Consider the following 13,673-nt stretch of genomic DNA (forward strand, 5'->3'; position numbering starts at 1 on the left):
TTCGTGTAACGCTGAATTATACCGCTAGTCATATTTTCTCGTGCACAGCGCACAAAATTGTGTGCTCTTCCACATTTCATGTCTTGCAAGGCCCTTCTGACCTCATCGCTAGTTATAGGAGGAGTTTCTGTATCTGGTTCATTACCGCTATGAATGGAGGTATCCTGAGTCCTCTGGGTACTGTACAGGTCAGTATAGAATTCTTCCGCTGCTCATACTATACCTTCGAGATTGCTGATGATATTACCCTGCTTATCTTTCAGTGAATACGTTTTGGTTTGTCCTATGCCAAGTTTCTTCCTTACTGATTTCAGGCTGCGTCCATTTTTTACTGCTTCTTCAGTCTTTCTCATGTTATAATTTCGAATATCACTTATTTTAGCCTTGTTGATCAGTTTTGACAGTTCCACAAATTCTATCTTATTTCTTGAGTTGGACACTTTCATTCTTTGTCGTTTCTTTATTAGGTCCTTTGTTACTTGGGAGAGCTTGCCTACTGGTTGCCTTGGTGCCTTGCCTCCCACTTCAATTGCTGCCTCTGAAGCCAGCCTCGTTACAGCTTCATTCATTACCTCTATGTCATCATCATCATCTCCCTGTTCTAAGGCTGCATATTTGTTTGCAAGTACCAGCCTAAATTTGTCTGTTTTTACCCTTATTGCCTCTAAGTTGACCTGTTTCTTCTTGGCCAATTTTACTCTTTCTCTGTTCAAATTGAGGTGAATCCTAGCCCTCACTAACCTATGATCACTGCGCTTTACCTTACCTATCACGTCTACATCTTGCACTATGCAGGGATCGGTAGAAAGTATGAAATCAATTTCATTTCTTTCACAGACTTGCGCCTGCTGTTTACTGCAGTTCGGGCGGTGTCCGGGCGGTGTCCGGGCGCCTTTTGTGGTGTTTTCGTTTGTTAGTCCTCGTTCCCTCTGCTTTTATACTTGTGGCGGTTGTTTCATATATGTTACACGACATTACAGTTCTCAAAGGCAATGCTAGAGTACCAGGCGAAGAAACGCAGACCAGCTCATTGCGGGTTTTTTATACGCGGATCGACAACTGCAAGAACATAGCATATAAGAATCCACTTATGATACTATACCTGCCACAGTATGTCACAAACGCTGGCTATATATGACTTCCACAACAGTTATCTCGATTTTAATCCGCTAAAACAGGTTTGCTCACGACGAGTATAGAAGTTCATGACATAATATCGAATTTTTTTGTTTCTTCACAGAAAAGCTCGGCAGTAACACAAGGACTTAAGCAGTTTAGATTGTACCAGCACCACTTGGTTCTTTAACTGCTTTTCAAACTTGGGCAGTTCTTCATGTGTTTATTTTAAATGGTGGCAATTTGAAGTAAAGCTAATTGAGGCTTACAGCTGTTTGCAGAGTACGAGAAGGAATGCACCAGTATACCCTTTTCCATGCTACACGTTCAACTCACTTGAGCAATTTACTGGTGCTTGTTGCTTGAGCAATATACATGATGAATCTGTTTGGCGAACTGACACAGGCTGCTGGGTCCAAATTTTTTAGTGAAATATGATTTTTGGGCCGTGTGGCTACAGCCAGAAAGAAGCCGAAACGTCAATTATTAGTAGTATGGGACATATTGAAGATATCATAATTCCCCCAAGGAGGCTCAAAAATCAAGTGAAATATGTAATGCTTGTGGTATCTTCGTTATGAAGGTTTGCGAGGTTCTCTTTTATGTACCGAAGAAGTTAATAGTTCTCCGTTTGTATAATTAAACAACACTGGATAGAGACATGGTGAGGCAGAAGGTGCTGAATTTTTCTTATCTAGGCAGCCTAAGCTGCACTGTAGTAACTCGAGTATACTTTAGGCATTGTAATTGGCTCTGTAAAAAACTGCTTCACCGTTTCAATTTGAAGTCGTAGTTAACCCTTTGAAGGTCAATGACATAAATATACGGTGCCGCAAACAAGTCCAAAAATGGTCGATGCTGTATATTTATGGTGCTGTCTGTACATTTAAAAAGCGTGCCAATTTCCTAACTTTTTCTTTTCTGTCATGTGCTGCAACTATGTGGAAATACAGAGAATTTTTTTCGCGCGCTTCCCTCTCTCGGTTTTTGTTGCATGGTTTGTCTTAAAGCTAGTTTGCTCCAGCGCATCTATATACTACCACTTGCGCTCGCAAAACTGATGGCTCTCTCGTTACTAATCGCTCAAAAGGCGGCCACCTGTTTCTCGCTCATTTAGTGCTCACAGGGGTGAGCATAGGAAGGATGCCGCCCTGCATGCATTTTCCTTTTTTTCTTTCTTTTTTTTTTAGACTCGCAATATCTGATTGCCTCTGGTTGGCGATAAGATGAAGATTAGCGGAAGTTTGTCGCATGTTTTGCTTTTTTGACGAGCACACAACCACACAGTTTTCTTGGGTGCGCTCACCCATGCAGTTCGATTAGGCTATGGAGGTAAATATTAGTGTAGGAGCAGGAACACTTGAGACTTGAGAAATATTCTCGTGTGCATATTCTAAGCCTTGAACTATAACAATGCATCAAATTCTTAATTCTTATAAGTTAATTTCCTTTTTTTATTGTTGTTATTCATGAATAAAGAGTACATATATACCAACACAAAATATCTTTTTCTCACTTACGGCCACCCTAGAAAAATTGCGGCGAATTTTTTTCGAAATGGGTCCCTCAGAGGAATTGGAATCTGCAGTAAAATACATCGACCCTGGGCGGTAGCATATGGCGAAAAAAATCGACCCTGAAAAGGTTAATGAAAAACTCAGAATAACATGGAGCAGAGTGCAAGGGATATGGAATTTTGTACACATATGGCTGAATGCTTAAAAATTGCAGCAACTTGAGTAAAGGTGGACTGGCAAAGGAACCTCTCAAAGGGTGCATTCTATTGCCTAAGTAATATAAGCTGAAAAAAATCAGTGGCCATTGCTAGACAAGTGAACTGCGCATGACCTCCTCATGCTCCACACATCCAAGTTGCTACTGCAGTACCAAACTCAATTTTTAAAACACACTAAAGAAAAACACTGAATCAGTTAGACTGATAAGTTTTCTTTTAAAACATTCCTTCTGTCAATTTGATGGTAGTAGGTTGATTACTGGAAGAGAAAAATAAGGTCAAAATTCAATTTTTGTTTTCCAATTTTGTGCTGAAAGAGCAGTGCCCGTACATTAGCATGATGTATTGCACTATGTAAATGCTTTACAGGATACGCAGTCATGTCAGCAGCCATCAGCAATTCGTTTTGTGGAGGTCTGTTTCAGAGAGCGGTGAAAGCAGCAAGCTTTTCATACGAACTGCGCGCCTAACTCTTTCTTTTACGCATTAATAAAGTAGCCGCATTTCACTAGAACAACTCACCAGAGTAATAAGAATCATGATGATAGCTACGGTGGGCAGTGACTTTCTAACACGCATAACATGTTGACATGAATTACCAAAATTTTTCTTCCATGTAAAATGCAGTGTCTCATAGCTAAGTACTAAGGGAATGTTAACTGTTAAGCGAAGGATCATGCACACTTCGAGTGTTCAATTTGCAGACATTCTTATGCAAAATTTATGAATAGACGCGGCGTATATATACATTGCAAAACCAGTAGACCCCTTCAACGCTACATAGCTTGCAATATCCAAGCCGCAAATTTTCTCGACTCACGCGCTTTTGAAAAAGAAACTGAGGTTCAGGCATGGCAGCTGAAAGAAGCCGACATATCCTTAAATAAATACAGCTCGAGCCACCCATAATGCAAGCATACACGAAGGGATCGAGTGCGCGCGGCAGCTGAGCGAGGCGGTGCGAGTGGCATCCTGGCCGTGACGCCACTCGCTAGAGGTAGCCACTTCAAATTCTCGCCGCTAATAGGTGAGGACTTGGCAGTTAGTCACCACTGTTTAAGCCTCACCAGTTCTCCTGATCTCGCTAAGGCCAATGATATCCCAAACGATATCTGAAAGTTCCTCAAAGAGTTTTGCTAAGCTAGCCTCACTCGACAGAGTTTGGCTGTTAAAGGTTGCCAGGGTCAGTTTCCATTGGTAGCCTGCCTGGGTCCAGAGATTGTTAGCACCCTCTGCTGCGTTACAGGTCTGACTGCCGGCTTGATCAGATGCTCCGCAGCTGCTGGGGACTGAGGGCCATGGGATAATTGTAGGAATCATGAGGGAGGGGGTGGCCGAATACTGCACCGGGGAGGGCAATTCCTGTTCTGGTGAGGGAGTGTCTGTTGAAGCTTAGTGGGCTTTCCTAATTTTTTTGTACCTGGTTCAGTATAGCTCCACTTGCTCTCGGCAACTTTTGCCGGTCTCAGGCGTCACTCCAAGCCTGCAGATGTAGTGCACAGGAGGAGGTCAAATTCAGGCATACCATCATCTAATTTTTTTTTTTTTTTTAAATGAAAGGGGGGGGGGGCGATTTGAACTTCCTACTATTGCGACTGAGCATTCGACATAGCTCAGTCAGTTCATACCGTAGGCAGGGAGGCCACCTTATCACTGAAAAGTACAGCCCAGAGACACCTACATGCCTAAGAGATCCGTTGATTTATCTGCCCTCTACGGGTTTGCGTGAATGCGGTAAAGCCTGCCCGCCATTTTTCTCTGTTCCTTTTATAAGGAAATTTCGTATCATCAACGAAAGCCTGTTTTGTCAGCGCGCCTCGTAAGTTGCTGTGGATAAGTACTTGAACATTTGTAGTGTTATGGAGAGTGCAGTGCTAACAGCTATTCAAGTATTAGGTTCCCCGAATACGTTTGCAAGATCTGTATAAGCAAGCTCTCCAAAGTATAAGTACAGTGGAACCCCGGTTATACGTCCCCCGGTTTTGTGATGACCTGGGTTTTACGACGGATTAGCGCAGTCCCGGCGAAGTGCCCTTAAGAAGCAACGCATTAAAAACACCGGTTATCCGAAGCTATTTTACACCTGACTCGCGTTATACAACAACCCTCGTGAAGCACGAGGGTTGTTGGATGGAAGAACGGATGGAAGAAAAGTGCTGTGGGTCTCTTACCTCACTCCGTCTCTCCGCATGCGAAGCGCTTGACACCGCTCAACCGGTTTGCTCCAACGCAGCTTTCTTCCCTGCCTCGTCTCATCGTTCGTTTTTCTCTCCCCCGCCAGCAGCCGCCCGCGACGCACGCTGTGCTGAAATAACGTCTTTTCTTCTTCACAATCACTTTCTCCCTCTCTTCTCGGCGGCGTCGCCTCTCGTCGCGTTGGAGAAGCGTTTCTCTCCTTCCAGTTTCCCAGCAGCAGATCGCCGACAAGGTAGCGTGGAGAGGCCTAGGTTTATTGCACCTATTCTTCGTCGTAATCCTACTGACCAGCGTTCAGCAGAGGTTTTAGTTGTGTAGAGCAATGCGACGCACGATGTCCCAAAAGCTGACAGTTCTGTCGCTCGGCGATAAGCTGAATATTATCGAGGAAGCGGAAAAGCAGCATGGAGCCACGAAAACCAGCATTGCCTCGGGCCTTAAGATATCCGAATCTTCGCTTAAGACGATCCTGGCAAACAAAGCAGTGATATTGCAGAATGCCAACAAGAAAGCGGCAAAAGAAGGACAGCACGAGAAGTTCGAAGAAGTTCTCATCAAGTGGATGCATTAAGCACGGTGCACTGCGATCAACGTTCACGGCGCCATCTTCAAAAAAAAGAGGTGGACCTTGTGGCATTGCGTCTGGGCATTGACGACTTTCAGGCATCGAACAGGTGGCTGGATCGCTTTAAAAAACTTTATTTACAGGATTGTGTACAGCCGCTCCTGCGGAGAAAGCACTTCCGTGGACGTTTCGACTGTGAACGAGTGGATGGAGTCATTGCCGGAGATGATTGCTGCATGCAAACCCTGCGACATTTTCAACACCGATGAGAGTGGTATTTTTTGCCATATGTAGCCCGAGCAAACCCTTGCGTTTAAGGGTGACAGTTGTCATGGTGGCAAGCGTACTAAAAAGCGTGTGATGGCACTATTCTGTGCTAACGAGGACGGTTCCGAGAGGCTGCCTGTTCTCGTTGTTAGAAAGTTTGCAAAGCCATGGTGCTTGAAGACACTGCCGTGCAGCTACAACTTCAACAAAAAGGTGGGGGTGACGTCTTCGCTCTTCAGCAATTTTTTGCAGCAGTTGGGTAACAAAATGGGTGCTAAGGTGTGGAAAATATTGCTTTTCATGAACAACACACCGTGCCACCCACCCGATACGTCAAGCCTGAGGAACATAAAGGTTGGTTTTTTTTGCCGCCCAACTGCACAAGCCGGCTGCAGCCTCTGGATGCCAGCATCATTAAGCGCGTCAAGCAAGCGGTTAGTGCAGTGTTGGCTGGTAGCTATGGAGCGCAGCGAGTCGGAAAAAAAAGATCACTGTGCTCGACGCCATGCATTTTATTGCCAGTTCGTGGAACGCAGTGTCGCGAAGCACTATCGCTAACTCGTTCAAGCACTGTAGCTTTAAGCGAGAGACTACCTCCTCCTCTGCTGGGGACGCAACCTCGTTGCCACTCGAGGCCGATGCAGGCTTCGCCGTCGACGATTTCGAGGGTTTAAACCTCACCACGACCTTTGCCGAGTACGTGGAAGCCGATGACAACGTTGCGATCTGTGGCGAAGTGTCGCTGGATGACGCCATCGAGGAGTCTTTGCCTAGTGCCGACACCACTGCAACATCGAAAAAGGACAACGACAACGCCACAGATGCCGTGCCTGTGCCTACCACGTTCGCTGAGGTGCTACGTCACATAGACGGCATCCGGAACTTCATCTGTTCATGCGATGCCGCAGAGGACCTCCTTTTAGACATTGTCCAACTCGAGCGAAAGCTCTTGGTTCACGGATAAAACAAGGTCCAAAAGAAACTTAGACTTTTTTTTAATGTTTGTGCCGGCTGGCGGGAATCGCAGCAGTGGGCAGTGGAGTGCCGTAAGGGTTGTTTGAATAAAGCATGACTGGTACCTGTACTGCAGCATTAATTCTTATTGCATTTACTTTTTTGGTAAATTGGGTTTCCAGGCCCTGCAGAGTATGTTAGTAGTTTACATTGAAGTTTCTCGTAAATCCATCACACATTTTTATAGGCACAACTTATGTTTGGATTTTACAACGCTTTTTCGTGGTCCTGAGAAAGCATAATCGGGGTTCCGCTGTATAAGCGCTGTCCAAAGCTGTAGAAAGGCCGAGGACATCTATGGGAACTGCCAAGGACGCCTGCTTCGCGCGAGGCTTCGAGCCGCATTGTTACGGCGGCCGGTCTTACCACTCTTAGTATTTACGTGGGAGCGCTAGTTTCAGATGGCAGGAGGCACGCAGACGGGACAACGAGCGGACAATTCGCGGCTCGGGGCTTCTCAGTGAGCGCTGCAAACTTTTTCCTTTTCTTACTTTTTTCACACAAGTTTTAAGTGTTGTTCAAATTGAAAATATTGTCACATGGTGGTGACATTGAAGAACATAGTAGCAATACTGTGAAAAACGAAACTAACTTTTATTGGGCGAACCTGTGTCCACAAATGCAGGCTACACTTATAGCACAACGATAGCGGCAAACACGGTCGGCGATCGTCGAAAATCTTATCAGCGGGTCAAGCGCGTCGGCTTTTATACAGCAGTCGTCGAATGTTCCAAACTAATCGTTCGGACCCGCATGCCTTCCACAAAGTTCTACACCATTCGCGTCACGCGATGAAATCAGATAACACAAGGTTCGGTGACAACAGACAGCCGGGTAGAAACATCAATAACTTTCCAGAAACTTCGGATACATGCAGGCGCGTCCTGCGCTGTGCGATTACATTTGTTAGGCAGCGAAACATGGTCGCCCGATAAAGATAAGTACACGTGTCAATATATAGCGTACCTAGGTGCGCTCAAGGCCGCGTGCGTGCGTGAGATTTGGGAAACACATGTCAGGACCACAGAGAATTGACACTACAGTCGAACCCGGCTATATCGAACTCGCAAGAAAACGCCTATCAGTTCGATATAGAGCATAATTCGATATAAGCCTGCTGAATAATGGATGTCATAAAGGCACATAACATTTATAACATCACTTTATTGATTAAACTAGCTTAGTTTCGCATGAAATAGTCCTGCATTTCTTTCTGCTTGGGCAATTTCGCTGCCTGCGACGCACGCACTTCTCCACATTGTCTAAGGAGTCGGAGCAGCTGAGGCCGCAACCTTCCGCATTTGCGCAGAAGCACCGGACTAGTGCGAGTGCACCAATCACTTCGGAAGATGTAGGCAAAAGACCGTCATTGCTTTCCTCATTGTGCCCACTTTCACTTGTGCTTGGTACGATGTCGGCAATGTAGTCTTCATTTCCGGGCTCTTTCATGGTCGCAACACCATCATTTGCACTCACAAACTCGTCCACTGTTGATTCGTCAACAGCTTCCGGAAATTCTGACAGCTCGCTCCAAGCTTCGGCAACACCGGCAACGGCTGCGTCGCATTCATCAGAATTTACAGTCATCACCGAGCACACAGAAGCTGGCACAGCTGAAGCAATTTCGGATGAACCACTCATACACGGCCGTGCTTATGCGTCGGGCGCCACAGACACTGGGGCGAGAGTTTGGCCGCTTTAGCCCTAATTTCGCCCTTATTCTTCAATATCGTCCTGAGAGTGTTCCTCGGAATCATTCACGCTGCGGGGACACATCCGAATTCTCACCGCGTTCGACCCGATTTATGATTTATGATTTCGAGCTTCACGACGAAAGGCAAATTCTGCCGCTTCACAGCAGCACTGCGGGAGAAGGCCCACAAGGCACACACACAATGGACCAGAAAAGCACCGATACAACTTGCACTTTCGCCATATTGCACGACGAGGGCACAAGAGCCTCTGATTGGCTGTCTGAGCAAGCGCTGCGGGCGGGCCAGGATCACTTATTGCGGGGGGGGGGGGGGGGGGGAGGTGTCGGCGGCTTGTCCGAAGCAGCGCGGTCACGGTATGGAGGTTTCCCCACAACCGCGAGGGAAAGCCAACTTCTGGGGGCACCTTTCCGCCGCTCGACGTTCGATACATCGGGAGTCGCTGGTATATTTGTTCGATGCAAGCGTAATTTTTGCTATATATACTCATTGTAACTATACCGTGCCCAGATTTTGTTCGATATATAGAATAATTCTATGTAAGTGGGTTCGATATAGTCAGGTTCAACTGTATATCGTGCAACCTATGACGATCGGCAAAACCCGCAGAGGGCGGACAAATCACCTGATCTCTTAGGCATGAAAGCTTTACTAAAAGGGCTTTGCAATACACTACTGATATACCTTGCACCTACTTTTTATTGACAACACTAGAAAATATAATGCGGACAAATTACTAACATCTGCACATGCCACGATTCTCTCTTTGTAAGCCGTGGTACAGCACGTTGTAAATGGCGGCCGTGAACAACTTTGTTGTCATTCAGTGCACTCGCCGTCATTCCAACCCCCTTCTTGGTTGATTGACGTAAGCTATCAGCCAGGAGCAGCTGTCTTTGGGAATTTTGCATATGATGACATATGCAAGCGTCTGGTAGTTCCGAAGAAGATTAGGAGAAGGCCTCATTTGATTGAAAGGAAAAAAAGTGTTTGAGAGTGAGTGAGTGAGTGAAAACTTTACTGAGCTCTAGTAATTTGTGGTCAGCTTTATTTCTAGTGCTGACCGTAGCTCAGTAGCTGCTGGGGAGGGCAGTTGCTACACCGCTAGCTGTATTGGTTGTACGACAACAAGTTAGCCATCGGGGATGCCTAAATTCATTGTGCAGGCAAATTCGTTGTAGTTGTCTTTCCTGTAGATGAAACCTGGTCTGTGGTGCAATTTTAGATGGGGCACAGTGAGGTACACAGGACGATTCACTGTAGAGTTGTGCACAATGCACATTAAAGGTAGGCATTCGTCCAGAACATAGAAAATTTTGTTGTAGAGGTAATATTGTTATGCATAAAAGCTCGTTCATTCGGATTTCATAGGACCAAAAGAAAGTTCGAAATGAATGTCAAATTATCGAGAGTATCGAAAAAACAAGGAACAGATGGTTATCAAACCATCACGCATTTACTTACTGTATAAACAAATCCTGTTTCTATTTAGCACAATAGTGGTGCGGAAGCTGCAATTGTCATCTCGTGACAGATCAGTGCTCGCAGTGACGAAGGCCTCATGCTTGCTTTGCCGTGTGGCTGCAGCACAAGACGCATAATCTTCATCTGAGACATGTTTTTCTATACTGCATGCACATTCAAATGATTATTTCACTGGTGCATTGGTTGGCAACAGAGCATCCATCTATTGCGAAGTGCCAGCAGGTTTGATGCCAGTGTGCAGGCTGCGGTAGAATTACTTTCATCCTCAGCAGCTTCCACCATGTTGGTGACGTTGCACTGAGTCAAAACAAAACTACTGCTTGTTGCAGCTGCATTAGACAGAACCACAGTTGCTTTCAATGCGATCATGATGGATAGTGACTACACTACCTAAAGGTTTGATGTAATAGTTCTGCAGAAACTCGCAAGGTGGAGAAAAGTAATTAAGGGAAAATGAGACATCCACCCAATCATAGCAGTTGCTACGAAGGAAACCCATACGGGTTTCTCGAAAGAAATGCCTCGCAGTTGAAGAAAAATTCGTCCTGGTCGGGGGCTCAAACTCGGGCGTTCGTCAAACTTGGGCGGTACATTGAAGTGGCTGCCCCAGAAAGGCAGTGGTTCCTGGTTCAAGTCCCGGACTAAGACGAATTTTTCTTCAACTGCGAGGAATTTCTTTCGAGGAACCCGTATTGGTTTCCTTCGTAGCAATTGCTACGATTGGGTGGATGTCTCATTTTCTCTTATCTAAAGGCTTGTGACTAACACGGTGTCATGTGCCACAGTAAGTGCAAGAGTAAAGGCTATAAAGGCACAGGTAAGCACAAAGTGTTCCAGATGCCTGCTGTTCCCGTACTGTTCCTTCTGATGGCTATGCTGAGAGAGAGAACCTGGGCAGACTCTACTGATGCGGACTCTGCTGCTTTGCTTTGGTTGGATGCTAGCCCTGCTTTTGCTCATTCACGTCGTACATTTACAGCACTCCACCCTTGCTGCGGTCCAAAAGTTGTCCGAATGAACCGGTGTGAGGCCATGTATTTCCAAATTAACGAGTTTGATGCCATCAAGTAATGCTTATGCTTGTCAGGACCATAATACAAGTCTTAAATATCTGATGTTCTGAATTAATGAGGGTCGAATTAAAAAGCCTTTACTGTAGTGGCGTTCGACTATTATGATATGGTATCCTAATATGTTATAGTATATATTATGTTACTGTATTATTATGTGCAATATTACGATTTCATGCACTGTTATGTGCGATGTTATGTCTTACACTCATGGCATTTTTTAGGGGTGTGTGAATATTCGGATATTGCCAAATCACATGGAACAGTGTACATTCAGATAATTTGATTTGCAAATCAGCATCTTACTGTGTTCAATGTATTCACGACGTGAAGCTCGAATTCATAAACGGAGTCAAACGCAGTGAGGAGCTGGATGTCGCCGGAGCATACAAGATTTCAAGGAGTACTGTCAGCATGATATTGAAGAATAAGGGGGAGGTTAGGGCTGATGCGGACAAACGACCTGGTGCCCGTTGTGCCTGACATATACGCACAGCCGTGTATAAGGTGTCGAGGCGGCAGTGCACAAGTGGTTTCATCCGAAACTGCTTCAGACATGCCTGCTTCCGTGTGCCTTGGGGTGACACAAAATCCCAATGAGTGCGACGAAGCCATTACCAATGTTGCCGAAGTTTTGAGCGAGCTGTCAAAATTTCTGGAAGCTGTTGACGGATTAACGGTCGACAAGTTTGTGAGTGCAGATGATGGTGTCACGACCACGGGAAAGCCCGAAAACAGACTACATTGCCCACATCGTACCGAGAACAAGTAAAAGTGGGTACAATGAGGAAAGCAATGACCATCCGTTGCCCACATCCTCCAATGTGGTTGGTGCACTCTCACTAGTCCGCCGCTTCTGTGCGAATTTGGAAGGTTGTGGTCTCAGCTTCTGTGACTCTTTAGACAATGTGGAGAAGTGTGTGCTGTTGCAGGCAGCAAAGTATCCCAAGCAGAAGATTATACAGAACTGTTTCATGCGAAACTAAGCTAGTTTCATTAATAGAGTGCTTTTATGAATTGTATGTGGTTTTGATGATGTCCAATTCTTTAGCAGGGTTATGTTGAATTAGGCCTTATATCGAACTGAACATATTTTTTTTTCGAGTTCGATATAACCAGGCTTGACTGCATTAAGTTCCAACTAGCCTGAACCAAGACTTTCTTGATGTTACAAATTATTTTGTTGTTGATTTTTCTTTGGAAGTCTTTCAGTGGCTGGTAAATATCTTTTTGTTGCTGTAATGTACATATAGTACATATGGATAATTGGTACTAGCATAGGAAGCATTGCTGTTGTTTAGCGAGGGGTACTTAGGACTTCGTAAAGCTGGCAGCTGTAGCTTTTAGGAGAAATCATTCACTATGTTATCATGGAAAATAAAACTGATGTAGTCAGGTTCGGTTTGGTAGGATTTGGTGTATTGCTCTGTAGCCATTCTATAGTATTGTACATTTGATCATTCTTCAATTTTCAGTGTTTGCCAACTTCATTGGGGAGACCATTGTTTTAGACACCTTGGATGACGCTACTAAGTATAGGACAGAGGTGAGTAACTTTTTGTATACTTATTATTATGCATCTACATATATACAGTCACACCTTGATATATCGAACACGGATATATTGGAATATTGCATATATCGAACACTTTCTATATCACGTAGAAAATTGCCTGCATTTTAAATTTTTTATTTTGAACGGGGTCAGACGTAAAATGGATATATTGAACTCCGCCACCCCAGACCACATGTGCTCTGTTGACAGGCAGTGAGCTTTCCTGCAACACCCTCGAAGATAGCGGTGGCGCAATGGGCGTTCCCTACTGCTGTGCACTATAGCTGCACACATCAATCGCGCTGAGGGCACCATTTAAACGTAGCGGCGTATACACGCAGCAGCCGTGCCTAGTTCAACGAAGTTCAACGTCAACAACGCATTGCATTTGCCGCACTTACTCCTCCTTGGTGTCGCGCTCTGTGCCTGCCGCGCCTTGCGCAAACTGGTGGTTTGCATCCGCCAAAACACATGACAGCGCGCGCTCGTAGACTCCTTAATTTACAGACGCCACTTGGTTATTGATAGTGTTTCAAAATGATTCGATTGACAGATGTTGAGATCACAGTGAAAGTAGCAGCCAAATGAAGACGCTGCCTGATCCCGCAAGCACTGATGTTGCTCCGCTCCCGACTTCAAATGAGGCTTCAGCTGCTTTGGCCCTTTTACGCCACTACTACAGCACAATAGAGGGCACCAGCCTATCGCTTGTGGATTGTTTAGTCTATGTTGAGTACTCCATGCTTAAGTACGCGGCTGCCAATAAGAAGCGGGCTACAGTGCTGCAGCACTTTCAGCCAAATCGAACTATTTCGCGATCACAGCGCTGTTTGATATATTGAGGTTCGACTGTAGTCAGCAACAGATTTTCCGGCCATGCCTGATAAGAGGCACCTTCACAGCACCGCCTCTTACCCCACAGAGCCAATGTATAAAGACGTCTGAAGTTTCAAACACT

The 13,673-nt window shown here is 45.3% G+C and overlaps 1 protein-coding gene across 1 annotated transcript in view; it reads left to right on the top strand.

Moving 5' to 3' along the window:
* The window catches only part of LOC142585961 (structural maintenance of chromosomes flexible hinge domain-containing protein 1-like), a 409,872-nt gene that overhangs the window by 375,572 nt on the left and 20,627 nt on the right, over positions 1-13,673 (top strand). Inside the window, exon 46 of the mRNA XM_075697096.1 lies at positions 12,636-12,706. Within this exon, the coding sequence (XP_075553211.1) occupies positions 12,636-12,706 (71 nt within the window). The remainder of the gene's footprint in view (positions 1-12,635; positions 12,707-13,673) is intronic.

Source organism: Dermacentor variabilis, chromosome 6, assembly GCF_050947875.1.
Source record: "Dermacentor variabilis isolate Ectoservices chromosome 6, ASM5094787v1, whole genome shotgun sequence".
Classification (NCBI taxonomy): domain Eukaryota; kingdom Metazoa; phylum Arthropoda; class Arachnida; order Ixodida; family Ixodidae; genus Dermacentor; species Dermacentor variabilis.